This window comes from Amblyomma mixtum, chromosome 7, assembly GCF_055824585.1.
Source record: "Amblyomma mixtum isolate Tamu chromosome 7, ASM5582458v1, whole genome shotgun sequence".
NCBI classification, from domain to species: Eukaryota; Metazoa; Arthropoda; class Arachnida; order Ixodida; family Ixodidae; genus Amblyomma; species Amblyomma mixtum.
The window spans coordinates 107263472-107287419 of record NC_143018.1 but is presented as its reverse complement, the minus strand read 5'-3'; the positions used below and the strand labels follow the sequence as shown (position 1 = coordinate 107287419).

Sequence of the window (23948 nt, the reverse complement as noted above, 5' to 3'; positions counted from 1 at the left end):
CTGTTGTGACTGAATTTAGCCCATTGTAACTTCTTGGGTCGATTGTGTGAGAAGTCTTGAACACATAATTGCACTGATAATTCTGTCTTGCTCCCAAAATTTCGTTTTATATTGCAACCACGAGCAGCTGGCCTCTTGACTTGTTCGCATCTAGTTATAGAATTGAGGCGTAAGCAAGCCCGGTGCTTGGGCAATTCTTGTTAAGTGTTTCTCCAATGCTCGCGTTGCACCAGTTTACATTGTAGTTAGTGGGAGAACTGCTTTCTTTTTATGCAACTTTGTTAAGTCATAAGGACTGATTATGTGTGCTTAGTAATAAAGATTTAGGGCATGGTTTTAGGAGTTGGCGATAGCGACATGTGCTGTCAAGTTGTCGTGTCACTCCTGTCTTCTTGAACCTGGAGGCCAGAATTTGTTAGGCACCGCTTAAAACTGATTGCACTGCTCTATTTTAAACTGCTGTCTTATCTTGTAACTCTCAGTCATAAAGTTGGCAAAAGACTCGTTTAAAGTAGACATTTTATCAAATTCAAGGCACCATGAAATGGTACAGTCGCGGTCAAAAATACACGGCCCACGGCTCCGGCGCAAGGAGCGGCATGCGGGGCCGCACCGCGGCGCTGCTATCTCCGTCGGGCGCTCGCTGCGAGAGTGCACAGAGTGACGACAAAGCTTCGCCCGCACTCTCTCCTGGGCACGTCACACGACTGATAAATTTCAAGTTCGGCGTTCCGCTGTTTCACGGCTGAGCATGGCTGAGCTCAGTACGAAAGAGGGATCTGCAATTCGCGCTGCGTGCGACTTTCGGCGCCGCGCCAGCTCGAATATCTCGTTTTGCCTATGTGCAGAGCAGCTATGGCGCGTGCTGTTGCGAAGTGTCCAAGTTCAGCTCGCATTCGACATTTACGCGTGACTCGCGTCCGTGTACACCGCGCTCCAGTGCCCGGCACTTGGGTGGTTGGCACACGTGTGTTGAGACTCTCAAGTGAGTGAGCGAATAAACGTTTGTTAAAAAAGTGTGATAAGTGCTGAGAAACGTGAGAGCAGTCCTCCGTCAAGGACCCCTGCGGCCTTCACTTGCTGCTACAATTAGGCAGCGCGTTATAGCCTACAATATTTCTCTCACGGCGGCAAAATGTCTGTTGGGCGGAGTAGTTATATATACCTTTAATAAGTGTTAAAAGGCTTGAAACTCCTACTTCTGAAAGCAGAAGTTCAGTAGCATAAATGCTTGCGCGGTCTCCGGTTGCTGCTAAGCGCCAGATTGAATTTCGTGGCATGCAGTCTGGAATGTGAAGAAAACGAAGACGGTAATGAGGCGCGTGCTCGAACGTTGATGTTGGCGCAACGTTGCATTAACCGTTGTTGGGATCTTCTGTTTACCCGTCCTTTCAAGGTGGCTTCCTGGTACTGCATGACTGAGGGCGATCAAGGGGACTTTTAACACCACGAGCAGTTTTTGCGTGCTCAGGCCAACCATCTGTGGCGGCAGTCCGAAACCCCGAGACACCTGCTACCCCGAGCTCTTGACAGGTGGGGCGCCTCATTCATTTCTGCCGCGAGTATTTCTTCTCATATTTTGCTCACGAAGCCGCAGATACAGTTTCGGACAATGAGAGCCGTATTAAGCAAGCTAAGACCCCAAGGACACCCCTCTTAACTAGGTACACGCGAAATATGTATACCCAGGACTATTGTCGCGTCTATGCGTGAATCCTCTCTGCGTGAATTGTCTATGCGTGAATCCTCTTTGCTCAAACATTTGCAGAGCTCGTCGCTTGTACCCCGCGGGAAAACCTGCTCCTCCCTCAGTTCGTGTTTGAGCGGGTGTTCCAGGTGCCTTTGGTGGAAGATTAACTTAAATACACCGGGTAAGCCCTGGCACAGCACGCAATAAATTTGCAAGCCTTCTTCAAAACTAATACTCTCTTTGGTGCGTCGCAATCGCAGCTTTGCTCTGAACTCTTTTCCGAAATCATGGACAGCGGTGAAGGATTGGGCGATGACCATGCGCCCCCAGCTGCAACCCCACCGCGCAAGGACCGCGTCGCACTCGCTCAACCACCGCCAGACGAGCTCGGGGAGAAACTGGCTGAAAGAAAGGAAAACGTCCAGGGACGTCTGCGCACCGACCATAAAGAGACTGGAGAAATGAAGCACAACCTTGACCCGGTATGCAAAGAGAATACGCGGTGTGGCCAGGAGAGAGTGAGGTTGCGTCGGCAGAGGGAAGAGGCTTACGAGCGGGCGCGGCGCCTTGAGGAGTACATCGACTTGTTGAAGTTGGAGGGAGAGCTGCTGCGCAAAGAACTGCTGCTGAAGGAGGAGGAGCTGCGATCGCTCGACGAAAGGTTCTACCGCTTCCTTAAGACCTCGGAGAAGACCTACTTGGCTGCCATGGACGAGACCATCAGGATGGACGCCATGCTGCAGAATGCCCACCAGACCCTATAGAAACAGAGGTCGAAGTGGTGTCTGGCTGCCCCACGCTCATGCAGCTGCTGTGCAGCCTTCGTGCAGGGCTTGAAGCCACGTCTCTTCCCTCCTCTCCATCACCTGGCAGCAGCCTCGCCAAACTTGACAGTGCTCTCTAGCATCATTGCTTCAATGCTTTCATGTGTTTTTGAGCGAAAGCGAGCCAATGGGCCACGAATGAGTCTCGCCAGCCGCTTGCGCGGCGCCTTAAGCTTACTGCTGTTCCTGTCAGCTGAAACTTGTGGCCACGAATAAAGCCCCTTGCACACTAGCAGAGAACCCCCGTCTGAAATATTTTCCTTCCTAAGCCACTGTCAACACTTAGAGTTTGTAGATGCTTGTTTTATATCTATATTTTTTTAATGCTGAAGCGTAAATGCTTTGACCCTTTGTTGCGCTTGGCAGAAGCTTGAGGTGGGCTGCATAGCTTTGGATAAGCACCAACCGTGTTTAGGAGGTTTATAGATACAAGGCGGCTGGAGCTGGCACAAGACCGGGTAAATGGAGAATTATGGGACATTTTTGTACAGTGGGCATAGTCAGGCTGACTATGATGATGGTTTCTGGCACAAATCACCGTCTTTAGTTGCGGAGGGTTGCTGAGCAAAAACCATTTAACGCTAATTTACCAACAGTGTTTCACACTCGCTTTTCTGCCCGTGATCCCGCATACAACACAAATTCAAATTAGTGCGCAGTAATGTGTGGCTAGCCCTTATTAACAGCTGGAAGCTAAGAGCTCGTTCCTTTAAATTCGTGTATTCAAAGTTACAAAAATCAAAGCACGCTCCGGCTGCAATAGCATGTGTTAATGCACGACCAGGAACAAAACAGGGCTGCACCTAATTCACAGACGGGGTTCTTGACGCGACAATACCTTTTTCTGCCCTATTTCTTGAGCGCCGTAATGCCCATGAACCGTGCACCAGGGCTCGCCATTCATGGGCGCACTTTACATACGAGAGCGAAGCAGCATCGAGGCGGCAACGGTGAACCGCGTGCACTCCCCTTCAGTGCAGCCGCGCGGCGAACGAGGCGGACTCGCGCTCCTTCCTGCTGACCGTCAGCCGCGACACAGCTGAATGACGCACTTGCAAGCTCGTCAGTCATGTGACGGGCCCAAAAGAGAGTGAGGGCGATGTTTTATAGTCACCCGGTGCACCCTCGCAGCAAGAGCCTGACGGAGATAGCAGCGCCGCGATGCGGCCCAACAGCCGCTGCTTGCGCCGGAGCCGTGGGCGCGTATTTTTGACCGCGACTGTACACACTGACGTCAGGAAAAGCGCACGAGCAGTCGGTATTCCATCACTCTTCACCACACCTTAAAACATTTTTTTAAATGGTAAGTTCATTAACACCGCAGATATCGGCGATGAGAAAGGATGCTGCTTCTCACCCCCTCAACTCATCCACACCGACACGCCAGAAAAAGACAGTCAAGAAAACAGGTCATTGCTAGACCTCTCTGCACACCACCTAGTCCCATCCCGCCCACTCCACCTGGGCGTACCCAATGAGAAAAGATTGCCTAGATTGTCCCACTGGCGTTAATCAGGGGTAGAAGATGCGCGCTGAGGTTGCGATGAATTGGTTGCAAGCTACTGCTGGCAGCAATTTGAAAAAAAAAAAATCGTTGCGAATTACAGGATACTCGCAGAGCTTTCAAATTTGACTGGAATACTCACAAAGACCACCTCTATAGATCTGTGGCGCTAAAATATGATCAACAAAGTCACTTCAGGGTCCCTTTAATTAGAAGAAGCTGAAGCTGAGGATGCGTTGAGGGTGAGTTAGAGGATGGTGACAGTGACCCACTTCTTCGCACTAGTGATGTTCACGTGCCCTCCGTAGTGATCTGTACACGCCGCAAGGGCACAGCTGTCTGTACCGGGGCTGTAGTTCGCTATTCACGGAGTCCACGGTAGAATGTATTGAATATACGCACGTTCTGGGGTCGTGCGTCTGTAGGAAGATAATGAGGGTATACGAAGCCATACCATCGGCGAGAGCTCCTCTCAAGCATGTCTGTTGACTAAGATAGCCAAATTAGAAACATTTAAGCGGTTGTTCTCCCACAAAATGCTATCATTTCACAGTTACCAGTCTATTGATGTCTATTAACGCAACGCAGAAAGCACAAAGAACCTAAAACAGCATCACGAAAAAAAAGAGGGCGACGTGCTGCGGCACAAGAGATGTCCGGTGCCAGGCTACGGCTTCCTGGACGCACATCCGAAGGCCTTTGCGAAGTGGTCGAAGGCCTTCACGACTCCTGTACAGCGCTGTCGACCTTCGAATGGCGATAGTTGGCACAGGCTGTAGCAGTAGGAGATGAAGAAGACCTGCGATGCGGAGAACTCCTCGAGGGACACGACGCGTTGGTCTCCTGTCCCACCGGAGGCGAAGGTCACATCTCCAACGTAGGCTTCGTAAGTGATGTCCATGGCCCTCCGCTCGGCGACCAGAGCATCCTCGGCATCCTTGGTGTGAGTCTTGTGGAGAACCGACCAGCTTCCAGTCCTGTGGAAAAAGGAATCACAAGTAGTCAGCAGCTTCGATATTGCATCATTCTGAAAACAGCCTGGTGGCTCAGTGCAATGGCGCTGGGCTGCTGACCCGAAAGACGCGGGTTCGATCCCGGCCGCGGCGGTCTAATTTCGATGGAGGCGAAGTTTTAGAGGCCCGTGTCCTGTGCGATGTCAGTGCACGTTAAAAAATCCCAGGCGGTCGAAATTTCCGGAGCCCTTCTCTGCGGCGTCCCTCATAGCCTGTGTCGCTTTGGGACGTTAAACTCCCATAAACCAAACCAAACCATACTGAAAACACATCGTGAAAATGGCGGTGATTGGAGCCGCACAAAGAAGCGATTTTGTTCTTTGTGATAGTACTCCTGATAGTCTTATGATATATGAACGAAAAATATTGAGCATAAAGTATACTCCAATTTCCGCTTTCTAGTTTATTCTATGACAATGGTAATTCTTTTTCCAAATTCTCCATATCTATCGCATATTGCACATTTTTCCTTCCCATATACTGAAACGGCAACATTAGCCGATTTTTATACCATAACAGTCAGCGATCACCTCAGTGCAACAGCAAGCGTTCATCCATTTTTCGGCCATAATAATTTAAAGTAAACCAGGGGTCTTAACCAGGCTTACTGTATTTCCTAAACTATATTATTTATTCATTTATTTATATATTGGTTTATTATTTAATTATTTTTAGGCGCTACAGTCCACTGTTTTTTAATTATAGCAGGGTGGGAGAAAATCAAGATACATACCAGACACAATACAATTGCAAAGCACAAAGCAGCAGTGGTATACTGAAGCAAAACACCTAAAAAACATCCATATCAGACTACATAAGCAAAGGAGCGATCCGAATGATGTCATTTGCGATTGCAAGTGTTCAATGTCACTAAGGTTATTCCAGTCAGTTGCTCTTCGAGGAAGAGAATAATACTTATAACACTTACTGCAGGCCCGAAATAGAGCCATTGCTAGCGCATGCTTATTTCCACTACCGTATTACTTCCTCTTGTAGAGGAGATTGTCTCCTTTCCTTTGAAGTGCCCTTTAATAAACTGGAACAAGATGACTAGTCGGCTGAAATTAGTATTTAACTGTCGACGTGGTCAGGTAGAAATCAAACGCGGACCCCTACTTGGCGTCAAACCGGACGTCGTCGACGTCTATGGCCGAGATAAGCTTCCTGGCGAACGCAGCGACCAGACCGCCGTAGTTGATGGCCTTGGAGCCCAGCGCGTAGAAGAGAGGCTCTTCCAGGACGCCCAGTCCCACGGAGACGGCGTTCGCGAACGAGTCGTAGCGGACGAATGCGTCGTGGCTTCTTCCGCCGGTTTCCACGAGGCCCCGGTAGGCGGCCGTACCGAGCCAAGAACGCAGGGCTCGGCGGGTCACGAGCAGGTGCTCCAGGTACGATCCGCCCGAATGCCCGACGCCGGTGCCACGCGTCGCCTCCGTGATGTTGGGCAGGTGTGCGTACAATCGCTCGAGCTCGTCCGGTGACACGCTCAGGATCTGATCGTCAAGCCACATCTGGATGCGGACGGTCTGAAGCCTTTTGATAACGCCTTCTGCCCAACCTTTCCTGCGCGGCAGTGAAGACGGCCCGTTAGTTACCGATCGTTAAGATAACACCGCTACCTAAACGTGCACTTCACAGGACACTATAACAACCAGTTTTTGTGTTGTTGTTGAAATTCCTTTGCTGCGGCGCTACAACGATGAACCTGGAGAATGGAGTATAGTGGAAAAGGTCAATGGAACTAGGTTCATTGAATGCTCCACCAATGTGGTGTACAGCCTGCCTCTCACTTGTGGTGGCGCATATATGGGACAGACGGGTAGATGTGTCAATGATCGAATCATTGAACACAGGCGGAATGTGGAAAACTACAAGAGTGGCAACCTGTATGACCATATACTGTCTCACAAATGCAAACCTGTGTACGGGGGTACTACTTTCTTTGCACGTGCCAAAACCAAAATGCAGAGGGAAATAATAGATGCCTTTCTAATAGCGAAATCCGGTGAAGAATGTGTTAGTTCAACCTCGTCCACACTCCTAACCAAAGCCTTTTTAGGAGGACATGTGTGATCTGCCACATTGCCTGTTTTAGATCTTAATGTTTTTGTTTTTGCGACTGACGCGGTTTTTCCCAGGAAACCATTTCATTGTGTAGATATTCGGCTGGCTTTATCGGCTTTAGCTGCGTTCTTTTTCTTTGTTGTTATGGTTTCAGACAGGACCTGGCCTTGCCATGAGATACGTTTTTACGTGTGCATATCTGCGCGCGTGCGTGTGATCGTGTGCGTGTGTGTGTGTGCGTGTGTGTGTGTGGGTGTGCGTGTGTGCGTCCCAACAAACACAAAACCTCCTCAAAATCTCCCAAAAATGACCCATCGGGACATCTAGAATCTCCCCAGGAGGTGCTCATTTTTCCCGAACACATCTAAAAAACGTCCCCACAACTAGCAATGTCCAAAACGTTGTGCGTCCCATGGAAAGCCCCAAAAGGTTAATGCTCGATTTCTCGGCTCTGGTTCAATAAAATTATTCCTCCTTTTTCATGCAGCCTGCAGGCATCCAAGCGCACATATGTGCCAAATTTCAGGTGCATACTTACGTTACAGGTGGTGTAATCCACCTTTCCACTCGTCTGAATGCGTGCTGGCTCGGCCGTTCTGCACTTATCCGTTTACGTGAAATGTCCTAGCATTTTGCACACAAAGGAAATATGAACTCAAAAAGTCACCCGATTTGGCCCATATAAGAGCAAAGAGCAGCGCCATACAGAAGTAATTTCAGTTTACTAGCTGTGCTCTTAGCACGAATTGCATCCTGTCGTCCATGGCGGCGACCGCACCATACACCACCACAATCAAAATGCATTCATGTTTCAGTCAAAGAAAAACAATACAGACCGAATTGAAAGTCCGTGCCGAACAAAACTTACGTTCAACGGCGCAAATCTGAATGAATACAAATAGCAGACGCAAACGTATGCACCATTTAATACACAGTGTACATACACTACGGCGCCATGCATATAATGATGACCACTTTTTTCTCCAGCCCTGAGAAATCTGCAATATGAAGTAAAACATAATACAGGCTGAAAGTTGATGCACCTTAAACGAGCATTGTAAGGGCTACAAAAGCAGATATGCACACGCAAAAGCAAACGTATGTAAAGAGCAACTTGGGTGACAATGAAAAGACGAGATGGGCGTACGCTGCAGACACGCAGTTTCAGGTCACGGATTTTCATCAAGTTGAAACCCCTGTAGAGCGGTTTATTGGCACCTTCAAGCGCTGGCGACGAAGACCCTGGCGCAAGAAGTCTAGGAACGAGCGAGGCGAGGGACCGGCACACAAGCGGCAGTTCTCCAGCACGAGCCTCCTACGGGCGGCGCTAGCGCTTCGTCGTCGTTGGTGGCGGTGCTGGATCTTCTTCTTCATTCCAACTGCCCCGGCGGAAAGAGGGAGCCATCCTGGCGACTCAAGGCGAGGAGACGACGAGAGGGCTGTAATAAGGCTTCAAGCGGCTGACATGAACGACGTCGCGACCACGGCGGCGATGGTCCAAAGAAGGTGTCACCGGTTCGATGATATAGTTCACTGGTGACGTACGCTCTAAGATGCGGTAAGGACCAATGTGCTTGGCCGAAAATTTGGACGCAGCCGGAACAGAGAGCCAGACCAATGATCCAGTGGAGAAGTGTGTAGCGGGCGTGTCTTGGTCCGACTCATGTGTCCGGAGCCCTTGACGTTCGGCGGTGAAGGAGCGAGCCAACTGGCGGCACTGCTCAGCATGGCGGGTAATGTCAGAAATGGAAGTATATTCTGAGCTGTCGGGGTTGTAGGGAAGGATTGTGTCCAGCAGACAGGAAGGCTCGCGCCCAAATAAAAGAAAGAATGGGGAAAAGCCGGTGGTTGCCTGGGATGCGGTGTTATATGCATAGGTCACGAACGGAAGGACTTGATCCCAATTAGAGCTGTCGGAGCTAATGTACATGGCGATCATGTCCCCAAGAGTACGGTTGAATCGTTCGGTGAGGCCGTTGGTTTGGGGGTGGTAAGCGGTAGTGGTACGGTGGACTGAGTGGCACGCATCGAGAAGCTCGCGAACAACTTCAGACAAGAAAACACGGCCGCGGTCACTGAGAAGTTCTCGATGTCTGAGTCGGACTCAGACATCGGCACTTGCCAATAGCCGGAACGGAGATCCAGAGAGGAGAAGAATTCGGCGCCTTGCAAGCAGTCTAGGGCGTCGTCAATACGGGGTAGCGGGTAGACGTCTTTGCGCGTAATTTTGTTGAGCCGGCGATAGTCCACGCAAAATCGTATCGAGCCATCCTTCTTCTTCACCAGCACCACTGGGGATGACCAAGGACTGGCAGATGGCTGAATAATGCCGCGTTGTAGCATGTCGTCCACTTGCTCAGCGATGAGGCGGCGCTCGGGAAGTGACACACGGTAGGGGCGCTGGCGGAGAGGAGTATGGGTACCGGTTTCAATGTGGTGCTCGACACTGGTCGCACGGCCCAAAGAAGAGGACTGGTGGTCAAACGAGGAGCGAAACTGGTTGAGCAGGGCAAGAAGCTGCGCGTGTTGAGCTGTGTCGAGGGCGGGATCAATAGAGCGGTCGAAGATGTCCGAAGGCAGTGGGTGATCGGGAGAAGCGCCACGTGGGGTGAGGGCAGCGAGGTCGAGACTGGAGGAGGGCGCATCGGTGTCCAAGGAAGAGATGAAGTCAGCGGTTTCAAAATGACCAAGGCACTCGCCACGAAGCAGGGGAAACGCAGAGAATGAGGTGTTGGAGACAAGGATTGCGGCAGCACCGTGGTGAATGTCGATGACGGCGAAGGGAAGAGAGAGACGTCGGCGAGAGGCAAGGAGGGTGGAAGGCTTGAAGAGAACGGTGGCGTCAGAAACAGAGGCGGTGCACACAGGGACGAACACAGCACTCTCAGGGGGAATATCGGTGTCCTCGGCAACAACAAGCTTATCATCACAGCGAATCGGAGGTGCGTCGAAAAGTGTATCACAGAGCGGAGAAAAGACGACGTGCGCACGGGCACAGTCAATGACGGCGCTATGGCGGGATAGAAAGTCCCAGCCAAGGATTACGTCATGGGAGCTTGCACGGAGGACTAAAAATTCGACAACGTATAAAACATCGGCGATGACGACGCAGGCTGTGCAAGCGGCAGAAGGATGAACGGGCTCGGCGCTAGCTGTACGGAGGGAGAGTCCAGAAGATGGGGTCGTAACTTTTCGAAGCGAACGGCAGAAATTTTCGTTAATCACAGAAACGGTGGCCCCAGTGTCCACAAGCGCAAGTGTCGGTACGCCGTCCACAAACACGTCAAGAAGATTTGGCGGTGAAAGGCGAGGACTTGAACAGGGCGATGATAGCGCAGTTCGTGCCCCAGGAACTGCGGCTGCTAGTTTTCCGAATCGGCGGTGACGGTGCGACGCCTCATGGGCGACAAGGAGCGGCGGCGAGGGGACGGCGATCGGTGGGAAACGTAGGGCTGATGACCATGAGCGCGATCAGGTGAGGTGCCCCGATGGGGTGGTTCGAAAGATGGGCGAAAGGTGCGATCCGTAGCGGGGTAATCCGGCATGGGGTGTAGGGGTGCAGGCAGAGTACGTCGACAGAGGCGCGCGACGTGGCCGGGACGACCGCAGGCGTAGCAGATAGGTTTGTTGTCAGGTGTGCGCCAAGGATTGTAGGGAACGGGCGCGAAACGGTGCCGGGGAGCAGCAGGCGCAGACACCGCAGGAGGAGCGTATGCATAGGCCTGCGGCGGCGGTGGTCTTCTGACAACGTCGGCATATGTGAGAGGCACGGGTGCGGGCGGCACTGTTACTGCAGGATCGTAGCTCAACGGGGCGGCAACAGGAGTGGGCTGGATTGGGAAAAGACCGGCCTGGGGAGCCAAGGGTGCCGGTTGCCGAAGACTAGGAAGTGCATCGGCGACCTCCCGCGTGATGGCGTGCCGGATCTCAGGACTGATGACGGGCGGTGACGGGTGTTGATGCGATAGGAGCGAGAGTTGCCTGGCTACCTCGTCCCGCACGAAGTCTTTGATGGTAGCGAGTAATTCATTGTTGATGCCCAGGCCGGAGATGGAGTCGGCAGGTGGGGGAGAGCGACGAGCGCAAAGGCGTTGTTTGCGCAACTCATCGAAACCTTGGCACAGGGTGTACACCGAGGCAACGGTGGTGGGGCTCTTCGCCAACAACATCTGAAAGGCGTCGTCGTCGATGCCTTTCAGGATGTGCTTGATCTTCTCAGCCTCGGTCATAGACGGGTCAACACGCTTGCAAAGGTCTACTACATCCTCAATGTAGCTCGTGAAAGTCTCATTGGTGTGCTGAGCTCGGACACGCAGGCTTTGCTCAGCGCGCAGCTTCCGCACGGCGGGACGACCGAAAACCTCCGCGAGGGTGGTCTTTAGAACGGCCCAGGTGGGAATGTCGGCCTCGTGGTTTCGGAACCACAGGTTAGCGACGTCGCTCAGGTAGAATATCACATTTGTGAGCTTGACGCGGTCGTCCCAGTTGTTATGGCGGCTCACCCGTTCATACGACTCCAGCCAATCTTCCACATCTTGATCGCTGTGGCCGCTGAAAACAGCGGGGTCCCGCTGCCGGACGGCACCGGAGCAGATGACTGGCTCCGGCGTGGGGGATGGCTGTTGACTGGGGGGCTGCTGACCGGCCTTGGACATCGGGATGGTGCGACTGCGAAGTTCCACGGTGAGGGGGAACGGTGGTGACCGCAGCAACCTCCACCAAATGTAGAGCGGTTTATTGGCACCTTCAAGCACTGGCGACGAAGACCCTGGCGCAAGCAGTCTAGGAACGAGCGAGGCGAGGGACCGGCACACAAGCGGCAGTTCTCCAGCACGAGCCTCCTACGGGCGGCGCTAGCGCTTCGTCGTCGTTGGTGGCGGTGCTGGATCTTCTTCTTCATTCCACCCCCCTCACGCTTAGAGACTCGGAGCCAGCTTCAGCGACGTGTTATCAAAACAGAAAAAAAATATTCGTTCTACTAGGCGAAAATAAAAAAATAGTGCGAAAAGGGCCTGCAGTATGCTTAAATAAATAAATTAAATAATTATTTAAAATAAACCACCATATCTTGACGACGTTGCCTACGGAAACCCAGGGATGAAATACAAGGCTGCAGCAGCTGAAACCATAAATTAAACGCAGGCTTTTGTCCTGCGCCTTCTCACAGCACAGCGAGCGCTCAAACATACGCGTTACACCCTCGTAACGATCCTGGGAGTTTTATTTTCTTGTGACTAAGTGTGGGGATAAGACTGCTTGGAGCCAGGCGGGAAGGTGAACGTGCTCAGGTAGTACATGCGGTGGCGCGCTGCATCCATGGTGCGGCAGACCGCGCATGCGGCACAGTCCAGCTTGGGAGTCGAGGTCAAGACACTATTAATCCAGTGGGAGAGAGTCAATATAACCACGCGAACACTGCACAAACTGTACCGCTGCGGCAGGATGGCTGCGCGGTGGCGAAGTAGGTAGGGCAGGCTAAGCCATGGGCACTCGCAGAAAGAGAGTGGTGGGTTTCCGAAGGTCCTTCCCGCCTCAGACCGTAGTAGACGGCCACGCTGCCACCACCAACGTGCTGCAGTCGTCGGAGGCGCTGAGGAATGCAGGGTGCGTGCGAGGAGTCACCTATTGCCACGAACTCCGCTGCAGCGAACGCCGCCTCGAACAGCGGCATCAGTAGGGCCGTGGAGCTGCGCAAAGGACTTGCGATGCGCCGCCGCGGCATCAGTTCCAAAAGGAATGGTGTGGGCACGCCGAGGTGCGCGGGAAAACTTTCGTGAATCCGTAGCTACGAAGTCCACGACAGCCCAGTCGGCGCAGTGACGAGAGCAAGAACTGCCGCGTGCTGGGGCTTGTGCTCGAACGTCTCGGGCAGCGCGAATAAGCGCGCGCAAAATGGCGTCCGTCCAGCGAGGAAGCCGGGCGAGCGACGGGAGGCCATTACTGCACTTCTGCTAGACAGCGGCGCAGCGAGGAGTGCCGAGAGTCGAAGACGCCTGGAGGGGCCACTACACAATGTTGAAGTTGGGCGCAAGCTGGGAAAACGCTAGAAGACGTGAAAGCTGGTGACCGCCGCTGCCGGCGGCGCGATGAAAATGCAGACCGCCGCCGCCTGCCTGCAGCATGGAGCCGACAGCCCACGTGCGAGAAACGCATGCGCCGAGAGAGATGCGGGGTCTACCGTTTCCTTCGGCTGTTCGAATGAAACTGCTGTTTCATCTCTCAAAACGGCGAGTGCAAGAGGAAAACCTTCTCTCCTCGCAGCTTGTGGCGCGAGGGAGAGACAAAAGAGAGCGAGCTGTCAATTTTTATTTCTTGTTGAAAACCATTGGTCCCAAAATGTTATACGCAGTTACCTTTCTGGGACCAAAATGCATTAATTCTTTTTTGTTGCTGCTTAAAACTCTCGAAAGAACGTTTCTAGACCTTTAGTGGGAGCACTGCCTTTTTTCTTGTGTTTCTATGTCTTGCCTCTATGGTCTGGAAACGTTTTATAAATGCTGTACTGGGACTGGGACATTCCATCCTTTTTTGGAGTTTCTGAGGAGGTTTTGTGTTTGTTGGGGTGCGTGTGCGTGCGTGCGCGTGCGTGCGTGTGTGTGTGTTGAGCTGTCTGCGCGCGCGCAGTGTTGCATGTGTGAGTATGGGTTCGTAGGCTTGGCCTCGCTTGTTGTTTTTCTGCAGCCGTCCTGGTGCAGCGGTTTTTTTTTTTTGGTTTGGTTTGCTCGAGAGGTTGAAATATGGGTGATGTTCCTTCTTGCTTGGCAGCGGTTTTTGCTGGTTGAGTGCGCATGTGTTTTACCTGTCATGCCTGCGATAACTGATATCACATTGGTATATAAGCAGCTGTTGTCTCAGAAATAAAAACTAGTGGTAGGTTTGCACTCTGTCTTGTCTTCACGTCTCTTTTGTATTATTCTTCAATCCGTTTGCGCAAGTTTATTCCTTTAATTGCTGTTACAGCTGACGCTGTAGATCCACCTTTTTCACAAGAAGTGGTACCTTCTGGGGAGGGGTGAAAATTCGACCGCTACTGGTTCAAATCAAACGCGCGTGGCAGGCGCAGGCACTATCAGGTTCCGCGAGGAGCCAGCCGCATCAGCGAATTGGCGTGTGCTTGACAGCTGCCGCCATCTGTCGCTTGCGCCTGTCACTAGCATGAACTGCGTATGCGCAGTATGAGCTGGCGGTTTTCATTTCAACCACTGGAGATGGAGGACAAGGGGCGCGGATGCGCATAGCGGCCGTGTGAAAAAGGTGGATTCTCTGGTAGAATGCACAGCTACATGGCTAAACGAAAACTTTAACCGCTTTCGCTGTAAAAAAACTTGAATATAACTGCTTCAGTTTCATCCGCAGTTTGCACAACTCCTGAACCTATATACCATTTTCGATCTCTCACTTTCAGATCCTTGTTTGTGCGACAGACGCTTGCTGCCCTGCCAAAAGGCGGAGATTTTATAACTGACTTTGAGAATGTCTTTCTACCCTCACACAAAATGGCGACATGAAAGACCCAAAGAACTAATATCAGCTAAAATGTGTAGCGCTTCGCAGAATCGAAGTCGCAATTCAGTAGGGTACAACAGAAAAAACAAGTTGTGCCTGTGGAGTGCACACACCGAGAAATTACATATGTCCCGTCTGTGTAAGAAACCACAATAATGCTTAGTTACTCTTTGGCTTGGGGGTTCGACACTGTACAGGCTGTTGTTTTGTCACAAAGCCGGCATCGAGGCTATCTTGGAGAATTTGTGTGTTTATATATTCTGTGAGAATTCTGTTGCGAGAGCACTACTTCAGGGTGTCGAACCTAACCAAGATTCTTGTGACTTGCATAAAGGGCAGAAATAAAATAAATATATCCGTGCGTGCGTTCCGAACCAACGCCACGGAAACAGATCAGCTTCGCTGGCCACTGCACGAGAGCACTTTGCTATCGCCGCAGCCAATCACGCCTCGTGTTAGACTGCCACAGTCTCGCGCTCTGCATCGCGCATCGTCGTCTTCGTCAACATCCATCTCCGGCCCGAACAGATTACATCAGCTTAACCACAATCAGCAAGATATTACAACCGAGTGCGATATTCGGAAGATATTACACCCGAGTGTAATATCTTCTCCAGACGTGCCGGCGACCCAGCAAAGCAAAACCATGAGCCAACTAGGCTAAACGTCCACTCGGTTTAACTAGCTTAAAACCCGACCACTTTTTTTTAGCCGCACATCGCATTTAAGGAGCTGGGATCGGCAGACGTCTGAACGTAGATATCACGGGGACAGCTCGACATGAGGAACTGCGAGTTCTCAGAAGGGATCCATCCTCAAACCTCTCCAGCATTAAAGACTTCGTAATATTGTGCGGGGGGCGACGCGTTTCAAGAGTGATCGGATCTGTACTGTGCTCACCGCTGCACGGCGCCAGCGGAGTCGGAGTGGCTGATGAGAGCAGAGACTGCGGCGCGAACCGCCTCGTTGAGCATGGACAGCACGCTGCCCCAGTGGGCGGCCAGGCCGAGGCGCCACGCGTGGTTCGCCGCCAGCAGGAGTCGGTAGGAATGCTGCACCTGCAGCTGGCAGCGGAACCTGACGAAAACAGGACGAGCAGCGCAGAACACACTGCTTTAACGCTCGGGACGAGAGACCTCTCTGGCCACCTGCCACGTACTCCGACAGCTGAGACACTGTTTTCATTCTGTTGTAGCTCTGCAAACTTAGTTTCTGTTTTAAAAATGTCGAAAGGTTGATTCGAAAGGAAACCACATATGGATGCAGCGTTCAGAGGTATTTTGCATCCTATGATCACATCGCGAAGTCATAATGTCTGCTTAAATTGTTGCACGTTTTACTGAACGCTGGCCTCATGTATTAAGAAGTTTGTGGGGATAGGGTGGCCGCAGCTGGAACAGGCATGGTTAATTCCAGAGATATGGGAGAGGCCTTTTCATTGCAGTGGGCGTAGCCAGGCTGATGATGATGGGGATCTTTTCAGATTAGGGAAGCCCTATCTCTAGTCTCTGGGTGCAGCCCTCCCATGCCTCGATACATAAGCACCGGTCAAGAGAAGGTTGCCAGATTTAGAGAGCTACAGTAACACCAGCGTTGCTGACGCCGACAAAGTCGCGATAGCCCTCGGAATTAAATGTGCCCACCACACTGGAAATCTCGTTACGTTCATGAGCGATTCTGAACACGCCTGCCAAATCTACCCTGAAGAGAGCCTCTGCACACAGCTTAAATCACGTAATACACCTCTTCCCCCCATTGTACGTACTCCCGCCACAACATCTTGTGGACCCCGGTACACGAGCGCATCACGGTACAAGTTTCTGTGCGTGTTACCAGTTGACAAATATGGCGGATTTGTTGTTTTATCGAAAGAGATGTTTGGAGCAAAGGCTTTGGATGTCGTTAAGGCAGTTTTCGAAGAACTTCCCAGTAACTCCCTTCACAAGCTGAGAGCAGAAGAAAAGAGGCTTTGCATGAAACTGCAGTTGACCAGTCTTGTTTAAAGTACGCAAAAAATTCAACAGACTGAAAATGGTGCTCACAGCTCAGATGCACAGGACGGGGTGCCCACTCAGGGTTACAGTATGAGAGTATCAGAAGGAGTATCAGGGTTATAGTATCGATGATCCCTATCTATAATGAAGGATTCTTTCTAAGTTTTAACTTTTCTGAAGGAACACAAAAGAAAACGGTTGAAAACTTGTTCTTTTGACCTATGATACTTGTTTTATTCTCTAGCACATCAGAAATTGCTTCAGTGCGTGGGGGAAGCCATTGATCAGTCTGGTAATGTTCCGTTCAAAATGCTGCAGGAATGTCTATCGATAGTTTTCTTGAATTGCTCAGTGGTTATCTTGCTTCCACGTGTGCCACTTGGAGTGACGTTTCTACCATAAAAAAACAGGCAGTACGGGTAAAGTTATACATCACGCCAGTCTTAACTGACATGCTTCTTGCCCTTTGTAACAGTTTGTGAGCTGACAGATTGCAGAACCAAGACAAGATAAAAGAAGTAAAGGCCTGTGTTCCGATTCGCGGACGATTTCTTGGTGCTCTTTAACTCTCAAGAAGGCAACTATGGCTGTGTGGTTCTAGAGTTACTTGCTGTTTTTAGTGACTGGCTCAGTCCACTGACCATCTCAGTACGAAACAATGACTGATTGATAGCGTCATTCGGTTCTTGTACATAAAGCTTCTGTTCTCTGAAGATCATGCATGCTGGATGTACCAGCTTCGAGGCAACAAAGGCCTGCTGCCCTTCACTTCGGCGCATCCGAAGCTGGTGAAGAGGGCGACTGTGAAGCTATGTTTTCCTAACACGCTGGAAAAATCATGCCCGCATATTTTTCAGGAGTTTTTTTGGCAGCAGGTGGAAAGGCTGAACGATGTGGGATATCCTTCCCATTCTATGGTCTCGGTGGCAGAAGGTATGCTTAGGGATCTTCATACCCTGGTAGCACAGTATGTTACTGCAACGTTGCAACAACATTGCCAATGTTGTACTATGTTGCGCTAACATTCGTCAACATTAGATAATGTTGCTGCAATGTTACCAAGCAACATGCTGATAACGTTGCCCTAAAGTGGTCTTTTCACATTGCAGCAATATTGTCAAATGATGAATAAATGTTGAACCACATACATGGCATTGGTATAACATTCCTGAAGCCAGAATAGAAAAGCCGGTACCAGATCACTTCTCCTCACCACGACAGTATTAATTTATTTTTTATTTATTATTTTTTACTTCGAGGGCAAGTTTGCATGTGGTGTGTATGCAAATGGTGAGCAGTGCAAGTGTACTTGCACTCTGTGACACTAATGTAGAAAGATATATTTCTATCTAAAATATTTTTAAACAGCAGGAATTACTTTGTTTTTCAATTAAACACGCAGACAAAATTAAAACTGCCGAAGAAATTTAGTTCTGGTTTCACTGACGCCCCGCAGTGTAATGGCCATGGAGATCACTATCACAAATCCAAATCCAAACTACAGCCGCGCCGAGAGCCAATCCTGCGATGTGCGCTCATCGGTGAACCCGCGTGTCAGCGGCAGTCGTGGCAAGATCTTCGTGTTTTTTGTTCTTCTAGTACAGTTTTTTTTGCGGTCGCCGTGCCCGCGCTGCTGTGTTTCGTTGTGGTTTCACTGGAATTCAGCTGAAACAACAAAGGCTTGCCCAGAGGATGACCTCAATGGTGAGTGATTTCTAGACTTCCATTGTTGTGCTGCGACTTGTGTTGGTTGTCACAAAGCCATGCCCTTCGTGATAGTTCGATAAAGTGCTACATTCGTTGTATCATGAAGAGAATGAAGTGTTCGCTAAGCGAAGTGTCCATTCGGCACCGACGCCGAAGAACAGCAGAGGCTGTTCACGACGAACTAGAAAACTGTTTGGCAATTGTCAGGTCATGGCAGCAGACTGTACGCAACAGGAGCAGAACAGTATCAAGATGCCTTTTGATCACATAATGATATTTTATCCTCTTTATCAGCGCCAGGCGAGGACACAGTTGAAAGCCGCAGTTCTCACTTGTCGGATTTTAGCACCGCTAGCTGCTTCTCTGACATAGAAAGTGCAACGTAAGAGTTGTCGCGGATTTCTGACAATGAGGTGTTGGTGGTTTATGAAGATACGATGACACTTGAGTCTGGTGCCGCTACTCAATGTCTAGAGCACGACTCGCGCGTGTGGGCAATTAAAAACCAATGTCGTGCTTCTCACCTGCATTCCCTGCTTAAAGTTCTGAAACCATACCATCCAGAGTTACCCACGGATGCTAGAAAATTACTAAAGATGCAGAGGCATACTGATATCACCAGCAGTGATGACCGATGGTCATTACCACTACTTTGGAATTTTTCGTTCTCTGGAAGAACATGTTGTGCATGTTCCTTAGCGTGCACTTTGTGCGAGGGCATTATACCAGTTCTCATGCATTATACTGAAAGATAGCATAAATCCACCGGCATTGTAAGCAAGGAACCAGAATTTATTCTTTCACTCGAAACTGATGCTGCTGCATCATGCCAGTAGTTTAGTCTTTGCCCTCTCGTTCCCAATCAGATGTGTACTCTTATAACCAACATTTATGGGACTGTGCAGCGATTTGCACCAAGGGTAAGAAAAGTGAAATATTCATTGGTATTCAATCATCCTTCATCATCATCAGCCGGATTATACCCGCTGCAGGGCGACAGCCTCTCCCATATTCCCCAAATTAGCCCTTTCCTGTGCAAGCTGCATCCACTTAACCCCTGCACCCATCATAAGTTTGTGATCTAGCTTATGTAGCCCCGGAAGAACTGGCCGTTAGCAACTTTGCCTTTCAAATTGTGCGCAGCAGTGAGGCTGAAAAAGACTATGGGCTGGGCCTGCCCTCTTCGCTCGGTTTACTTTGTCGGCCACCCGCCATGGCACAATTGAGGGAAGACAAAGGGGTGATGTGCAACCACCTCCAGCTGGCTACGCCTTCATCTACAAAGCCCCTGTGGTTTTAAGCAATTGAATGGTCGTCCCCATGGCTGACACCAGTAGGTCAACTTGTAAGGCAGGATTCAAGCGAGACTGGCCATTGCTGTGAGGTGCGGGAATGGGAATTTTTGTTTGTAAATTATTTTCTTGCTTTTGAGGAATTTTAGGTGGGTTGAATAGTCGATGTCTTTTATGTAATGGATGCTCGCGGTGTAATATGTAATATGCTCGCGGTGCCAGGGAAGGGCATTTTTTTTCACTATTTTGGTTTGAGCCAAGTGACTGGACATAAGTTCTTTCTTTGTACAGAGCTGTCCAATGTCTGTGTTCCTTGAGGAGTGTAGAAGATTTGTTATTAGATGTGTATGCTTATATAAGGAAATTTTTGGTTCTTTTTTTGCAGGGATGCAGCTTCGCTTGCGTCATCATGAATTAGAAGAGACCATCATCGTGAGCATCTGGAGGCTACCAGAAGACAAGCATATTTTAGACGTGTTAAATTGTTCTGGCAAATGTTGACAGTACTTTAAATTTGTAGTTTTCCAGTGCAACAGTGCATGACCAAAGAAGGGAAGAAGGATACTTGAAGAAAACAGCGCAGCAACACGGACAAGAGAGAAGATGAGACAGGTGCTGACTAGCAACTGAAGGTTTATTGGATAGGAACGCATAAAGTATACTCTCTTCACAACCAAGAGTGCGCATGAGCTGCATGAACAACACTGATAACCTGTCAACTTCAGTCATGGTGGTCATGATACAATAGTTCACAATCATGAACAAGGACGGACGGTCGTTCATGACTGTGAACTGTTGAATCTTGACCACCATGACTGAAGTTGATAGCTGATCAGTGTTGTTCGCGCAGCGCATGCGCGCTCTTGGTTGTAAAGTGAGCATATTTTATGTGTTCCTTTTCAATAAACCTTCAGTTGCTAGTCAGTGCCTGTCCCATCTTCTCTCATGTGCCTGTTGCTGCGCTGTTTTCTTCAAGTATGTACCAACTTGCCGTTTTACTGAAGTTGGGAAGAAGGATAAAACACAGCGCTCACTGACAACTGGTTATTTAACGGCGCAGACACTGCTTAAATGCCCTCAGACCAGCCCAGCAGGAAAAAAACAAACTTATCACACCTTTATCATAAAAAGTATGAAAAAAACATCATATCTGCATTATATGATACAATTGAAGTATTGCTCGCACATTGTGAACCAGATTTTTTAATATGATGCGTCTCGGTCGCTTCACATGTGGTTTGTGGTCTGCTTCTGCTAAGGATCTTCACACTTGAAAATCTCTGTACAATCACTGCAGTGCTTGACAAGTTTGGAACCTGTCCTCATGCTTTAGATCTCTTGCATGCAGATTGCATTTACGGGCCTCTAGCATTTTGCCCCCATCGAAATGCAACCACCGCGGCCAGGATAGAACCCGTGTCTTAACAGGCCAGCAGCCGAGCACCATAACCACTGAACCACCGTGGCGGCTCATGTATCTGTGTGTGTGTGTTCCGTAGGGCTGGAAAACTATGCACTTAAATCAGTGATGTTAACCAGCCCAACAACAAACTCTGCTGTTCATAATACCTCTGCTCCTTGTTTCTGAATGGCCAACTAGGTGGCACTGCTACTTTGTTTATTTGTTGCAATTTTGTGCACAAAATGAATGTCTTATATTTGGGAAATACAAAGTCCAGGTGGTGCATGTTTTCAAGGTGTGCTATTGTTGTGTTAATAGTTTACTCAAGTGTTTTGTATTTATGAGAGAGAGAGAAAGGAATTTTAATGAGGGAAAGGTGGAGAGGTCGGCCGGTGGTAACATGGCCCTGGCCTGCTACTCCACACAGGGGAAAGGGAAGAGGAGGAAAAGGAAAGTGCGAATGAAGGCTGATGATGGCATAATACAATGAGTTTCTCGGGTGATGTCTACACACACACACACACCACACACACCACACTCGCTGGCACTCGCATCGCGGTGAGTAGACGCACATAAAACTCATAAAACTGGTGTCAGCAATACAAACACCGACGCATGTCATTAACCATGTAGGTTGTGCACAGGCGGTCACAGACGAGTATCCAGGCCTGTTTCACACAAAAAGGTGAGCAGGGCCTTTGTCACACGGCACCAATCAGAACGTCTCGTCCTGGCGCCCAGAAGAGTTTCCTCAGAGAGAGGGCGAGAGTCCAGTCGTTTCACGGTCGCCTCCAATGTTGTTCTTTCAGCAGTATAGTTCGGGCACTCGCAAAGAAGGTGTCCAATAGTCTCTGGAGTGTGGCACTGTGCGCAATTTGGGTTACTTTCGATGCCGATCTTGTGAAGATAGTGTTTGGTGTAGGCAACGCCAAGCCGTAGCCGGTGGAGTAAAGTCCCATGACGTCGCACCACCATAGATGGCAAATGTAATCGTGAGCCAGCGTCAAGCTTACAGACGCGGTCCTGTTGATGACTCGAATCATGCCAGTGCGACTGCATTGCCGCTTGCATTAAATGTGCCAACAAGGCTCCAATGTCTGATCTAGAAAAGGCTATCTCAATGAAAGCACCATCACTATGTGCCATCCGAGCCTCGGCGTCAGCACGCTCGTTTCCCGCTATGCCGCAATGGCTCGGTATCCATTGAAACTTTATGATATGGCCGCGGTGGAAAGCTTCGGCTAACAAAACCACAATTTGTTGAACCAGCTGCTCGCATGCCCTTGGTTTTAGATAAGTTTGTACGACCTGCAATGCCGATCTCGAGTCGCAGTTTGTATTTATAACATGCCAGTTGAGAGGTATGTGCATGTTTTCATGCTATGGTAATGTGCCTAGTAACTGTTTAAAACATTAGCTATGGTTCTTGTTCCTGAGTAGCTCACATGTGTACTGTTTTTTTTAGATTTGTTGCAAGTTTCTTTATAAAGTAATTAAATAAATCTTATCTCTGAAAATGTAAGCCCATGTGTTGCATTTTTCAAGCTATGCCAATGTGTTTGTGTAAATGTTGAGTGTATTACAAGTCTGCTTCCTTTTTCTAAATTATATTTCTGTCTATTTAAATAAATCAGCCTAATTGTCAGAATAACCATGTCATGGAATCTTGTTGCATCTAAACGATAGGAGCACTGGTAGAGAGCTGATGAATGTTACATGTAAGGATTTATTTAGAGTAAGCAGTTTGCAAAGTATGGAAAAACAATGTGTTGTGCAGTGCAGTCTTGTATTTGTATTCTATAGCAAGCACCGCATTACTGTGTAGCAAGGAGTAATGCTCAGTTGCTCAATCTTGTGACCTTAAGCTGCTGTAACCATTCTGGTATGACGATGCCATTGTACACAGTTTAGCCTTTCAAGAGATCACTTTACTGAGCAGCAGCCATTATTGGTCGCTGAAATATTTCAGTAATTTAGAATGCTGTCTGAATGTTTCTGAAACATTATGACAGCATTGCAGCAATATTGCAGTAACATTGTCGTGGGAATGTTGCATGTGTGCGAATAAAAAGTTGTATCAACATTAAGAAAATGTTGTAGCAACGTTGCATTAATATTGTCTCCAGAAGTTGCTTTAACATTGACTGAAAGTTGATGTAACATTGGAGCAATATTGTCTCAACGTTGTCTTATGTATGTTGCATTAACGTGGCAAAAAGAGGACGCTAGCCACGTTAAGGCAATGTTAGAAGCTAACGTTGTGGCCACACTGAGGCAACAAAGCGTGCTACTAGGGTAGCAGGCAAGAAACCACCAAAGACTGAGCTAGAGTAAAGAATAGGATGCTAGTCATTCTATACATCCATAAATTACATCGCAATTTGAAGAAAACTGCATCGTGGTTAAAAACAAACGCGGTCTTTTCGGCACCTGACAAGCTGTCAAAAATTTGTAAAATGACCATGGTTTCTGAACAAGAAGACAAAGGCTGCAACAAGAAACATCGGGTCCGCATTGTCGTATGCTCCTAATGAGTTGTGTACCGCATTCCGTGCGAGAAAACTTGTGTGTCAAACGGGCCCATATTTGAATGATCGGCTCAGTGAGCAGACGAGGAACTTAAGAAATGAAAAGGATGTGAACCTCGACATCCATTGTAGGAACTGCAAGTGTGAACATTGTTTACAATATACAGGGATAATTGATCGAAACCGATACCAGACAACACGAGAAATCATCGAGGCAAAAGCAATCTGAGTGTGAAGATGCATGTGCGAACAGCACGTCCCTTTTGCTGATAGCGAAGGAAAGGGCATTTTAGAGCGCAGCTCTTTGGCGTCCGTTCCTGGGTTTCGCGTCGTCGTCGGCCTCGTAACCAGCTCCGCCCCCCTTTCATCCCCCCAGCGCTAGCAGCGACCGACTGATACCGCTGGATGCCGCTGACGCCGCTAG

General features: G+C 49.4%; 1 protein-coding gene across 1 annotated transcript in view; it reads right to left on the bottom strand.

The window, feature by feature from the left end:
- Positions 1 to 3928: 3928 nt before the first annotated feature.
- The window catches only part of LOC149337138 (uncharacterized), a 58304-nt gene continuing 38284 nt past the window's right edge, over positions 3929 to 23948 (bottom strand). The window contains exons 6-8 of the mRNA XM_089554331.1: positions 15502 to 15678; positions 6148 to 6594; positions 3929 to 4995 (exon numbers count right to left, since the gene is read on the bottom strand). Coding sequence (XP_089410457.1) covers positions 4686 to 4995; positions 6148 to 6594; positions 15502 to 15678 — 934 coding nt within the window. The 3' untranslated portion in view covers positions 3929 to 4685. The remainder of the gene's footprint in view (positions 4996 to 6147; positions 6595 to 15501; positions 15679 to 23948) is intronic.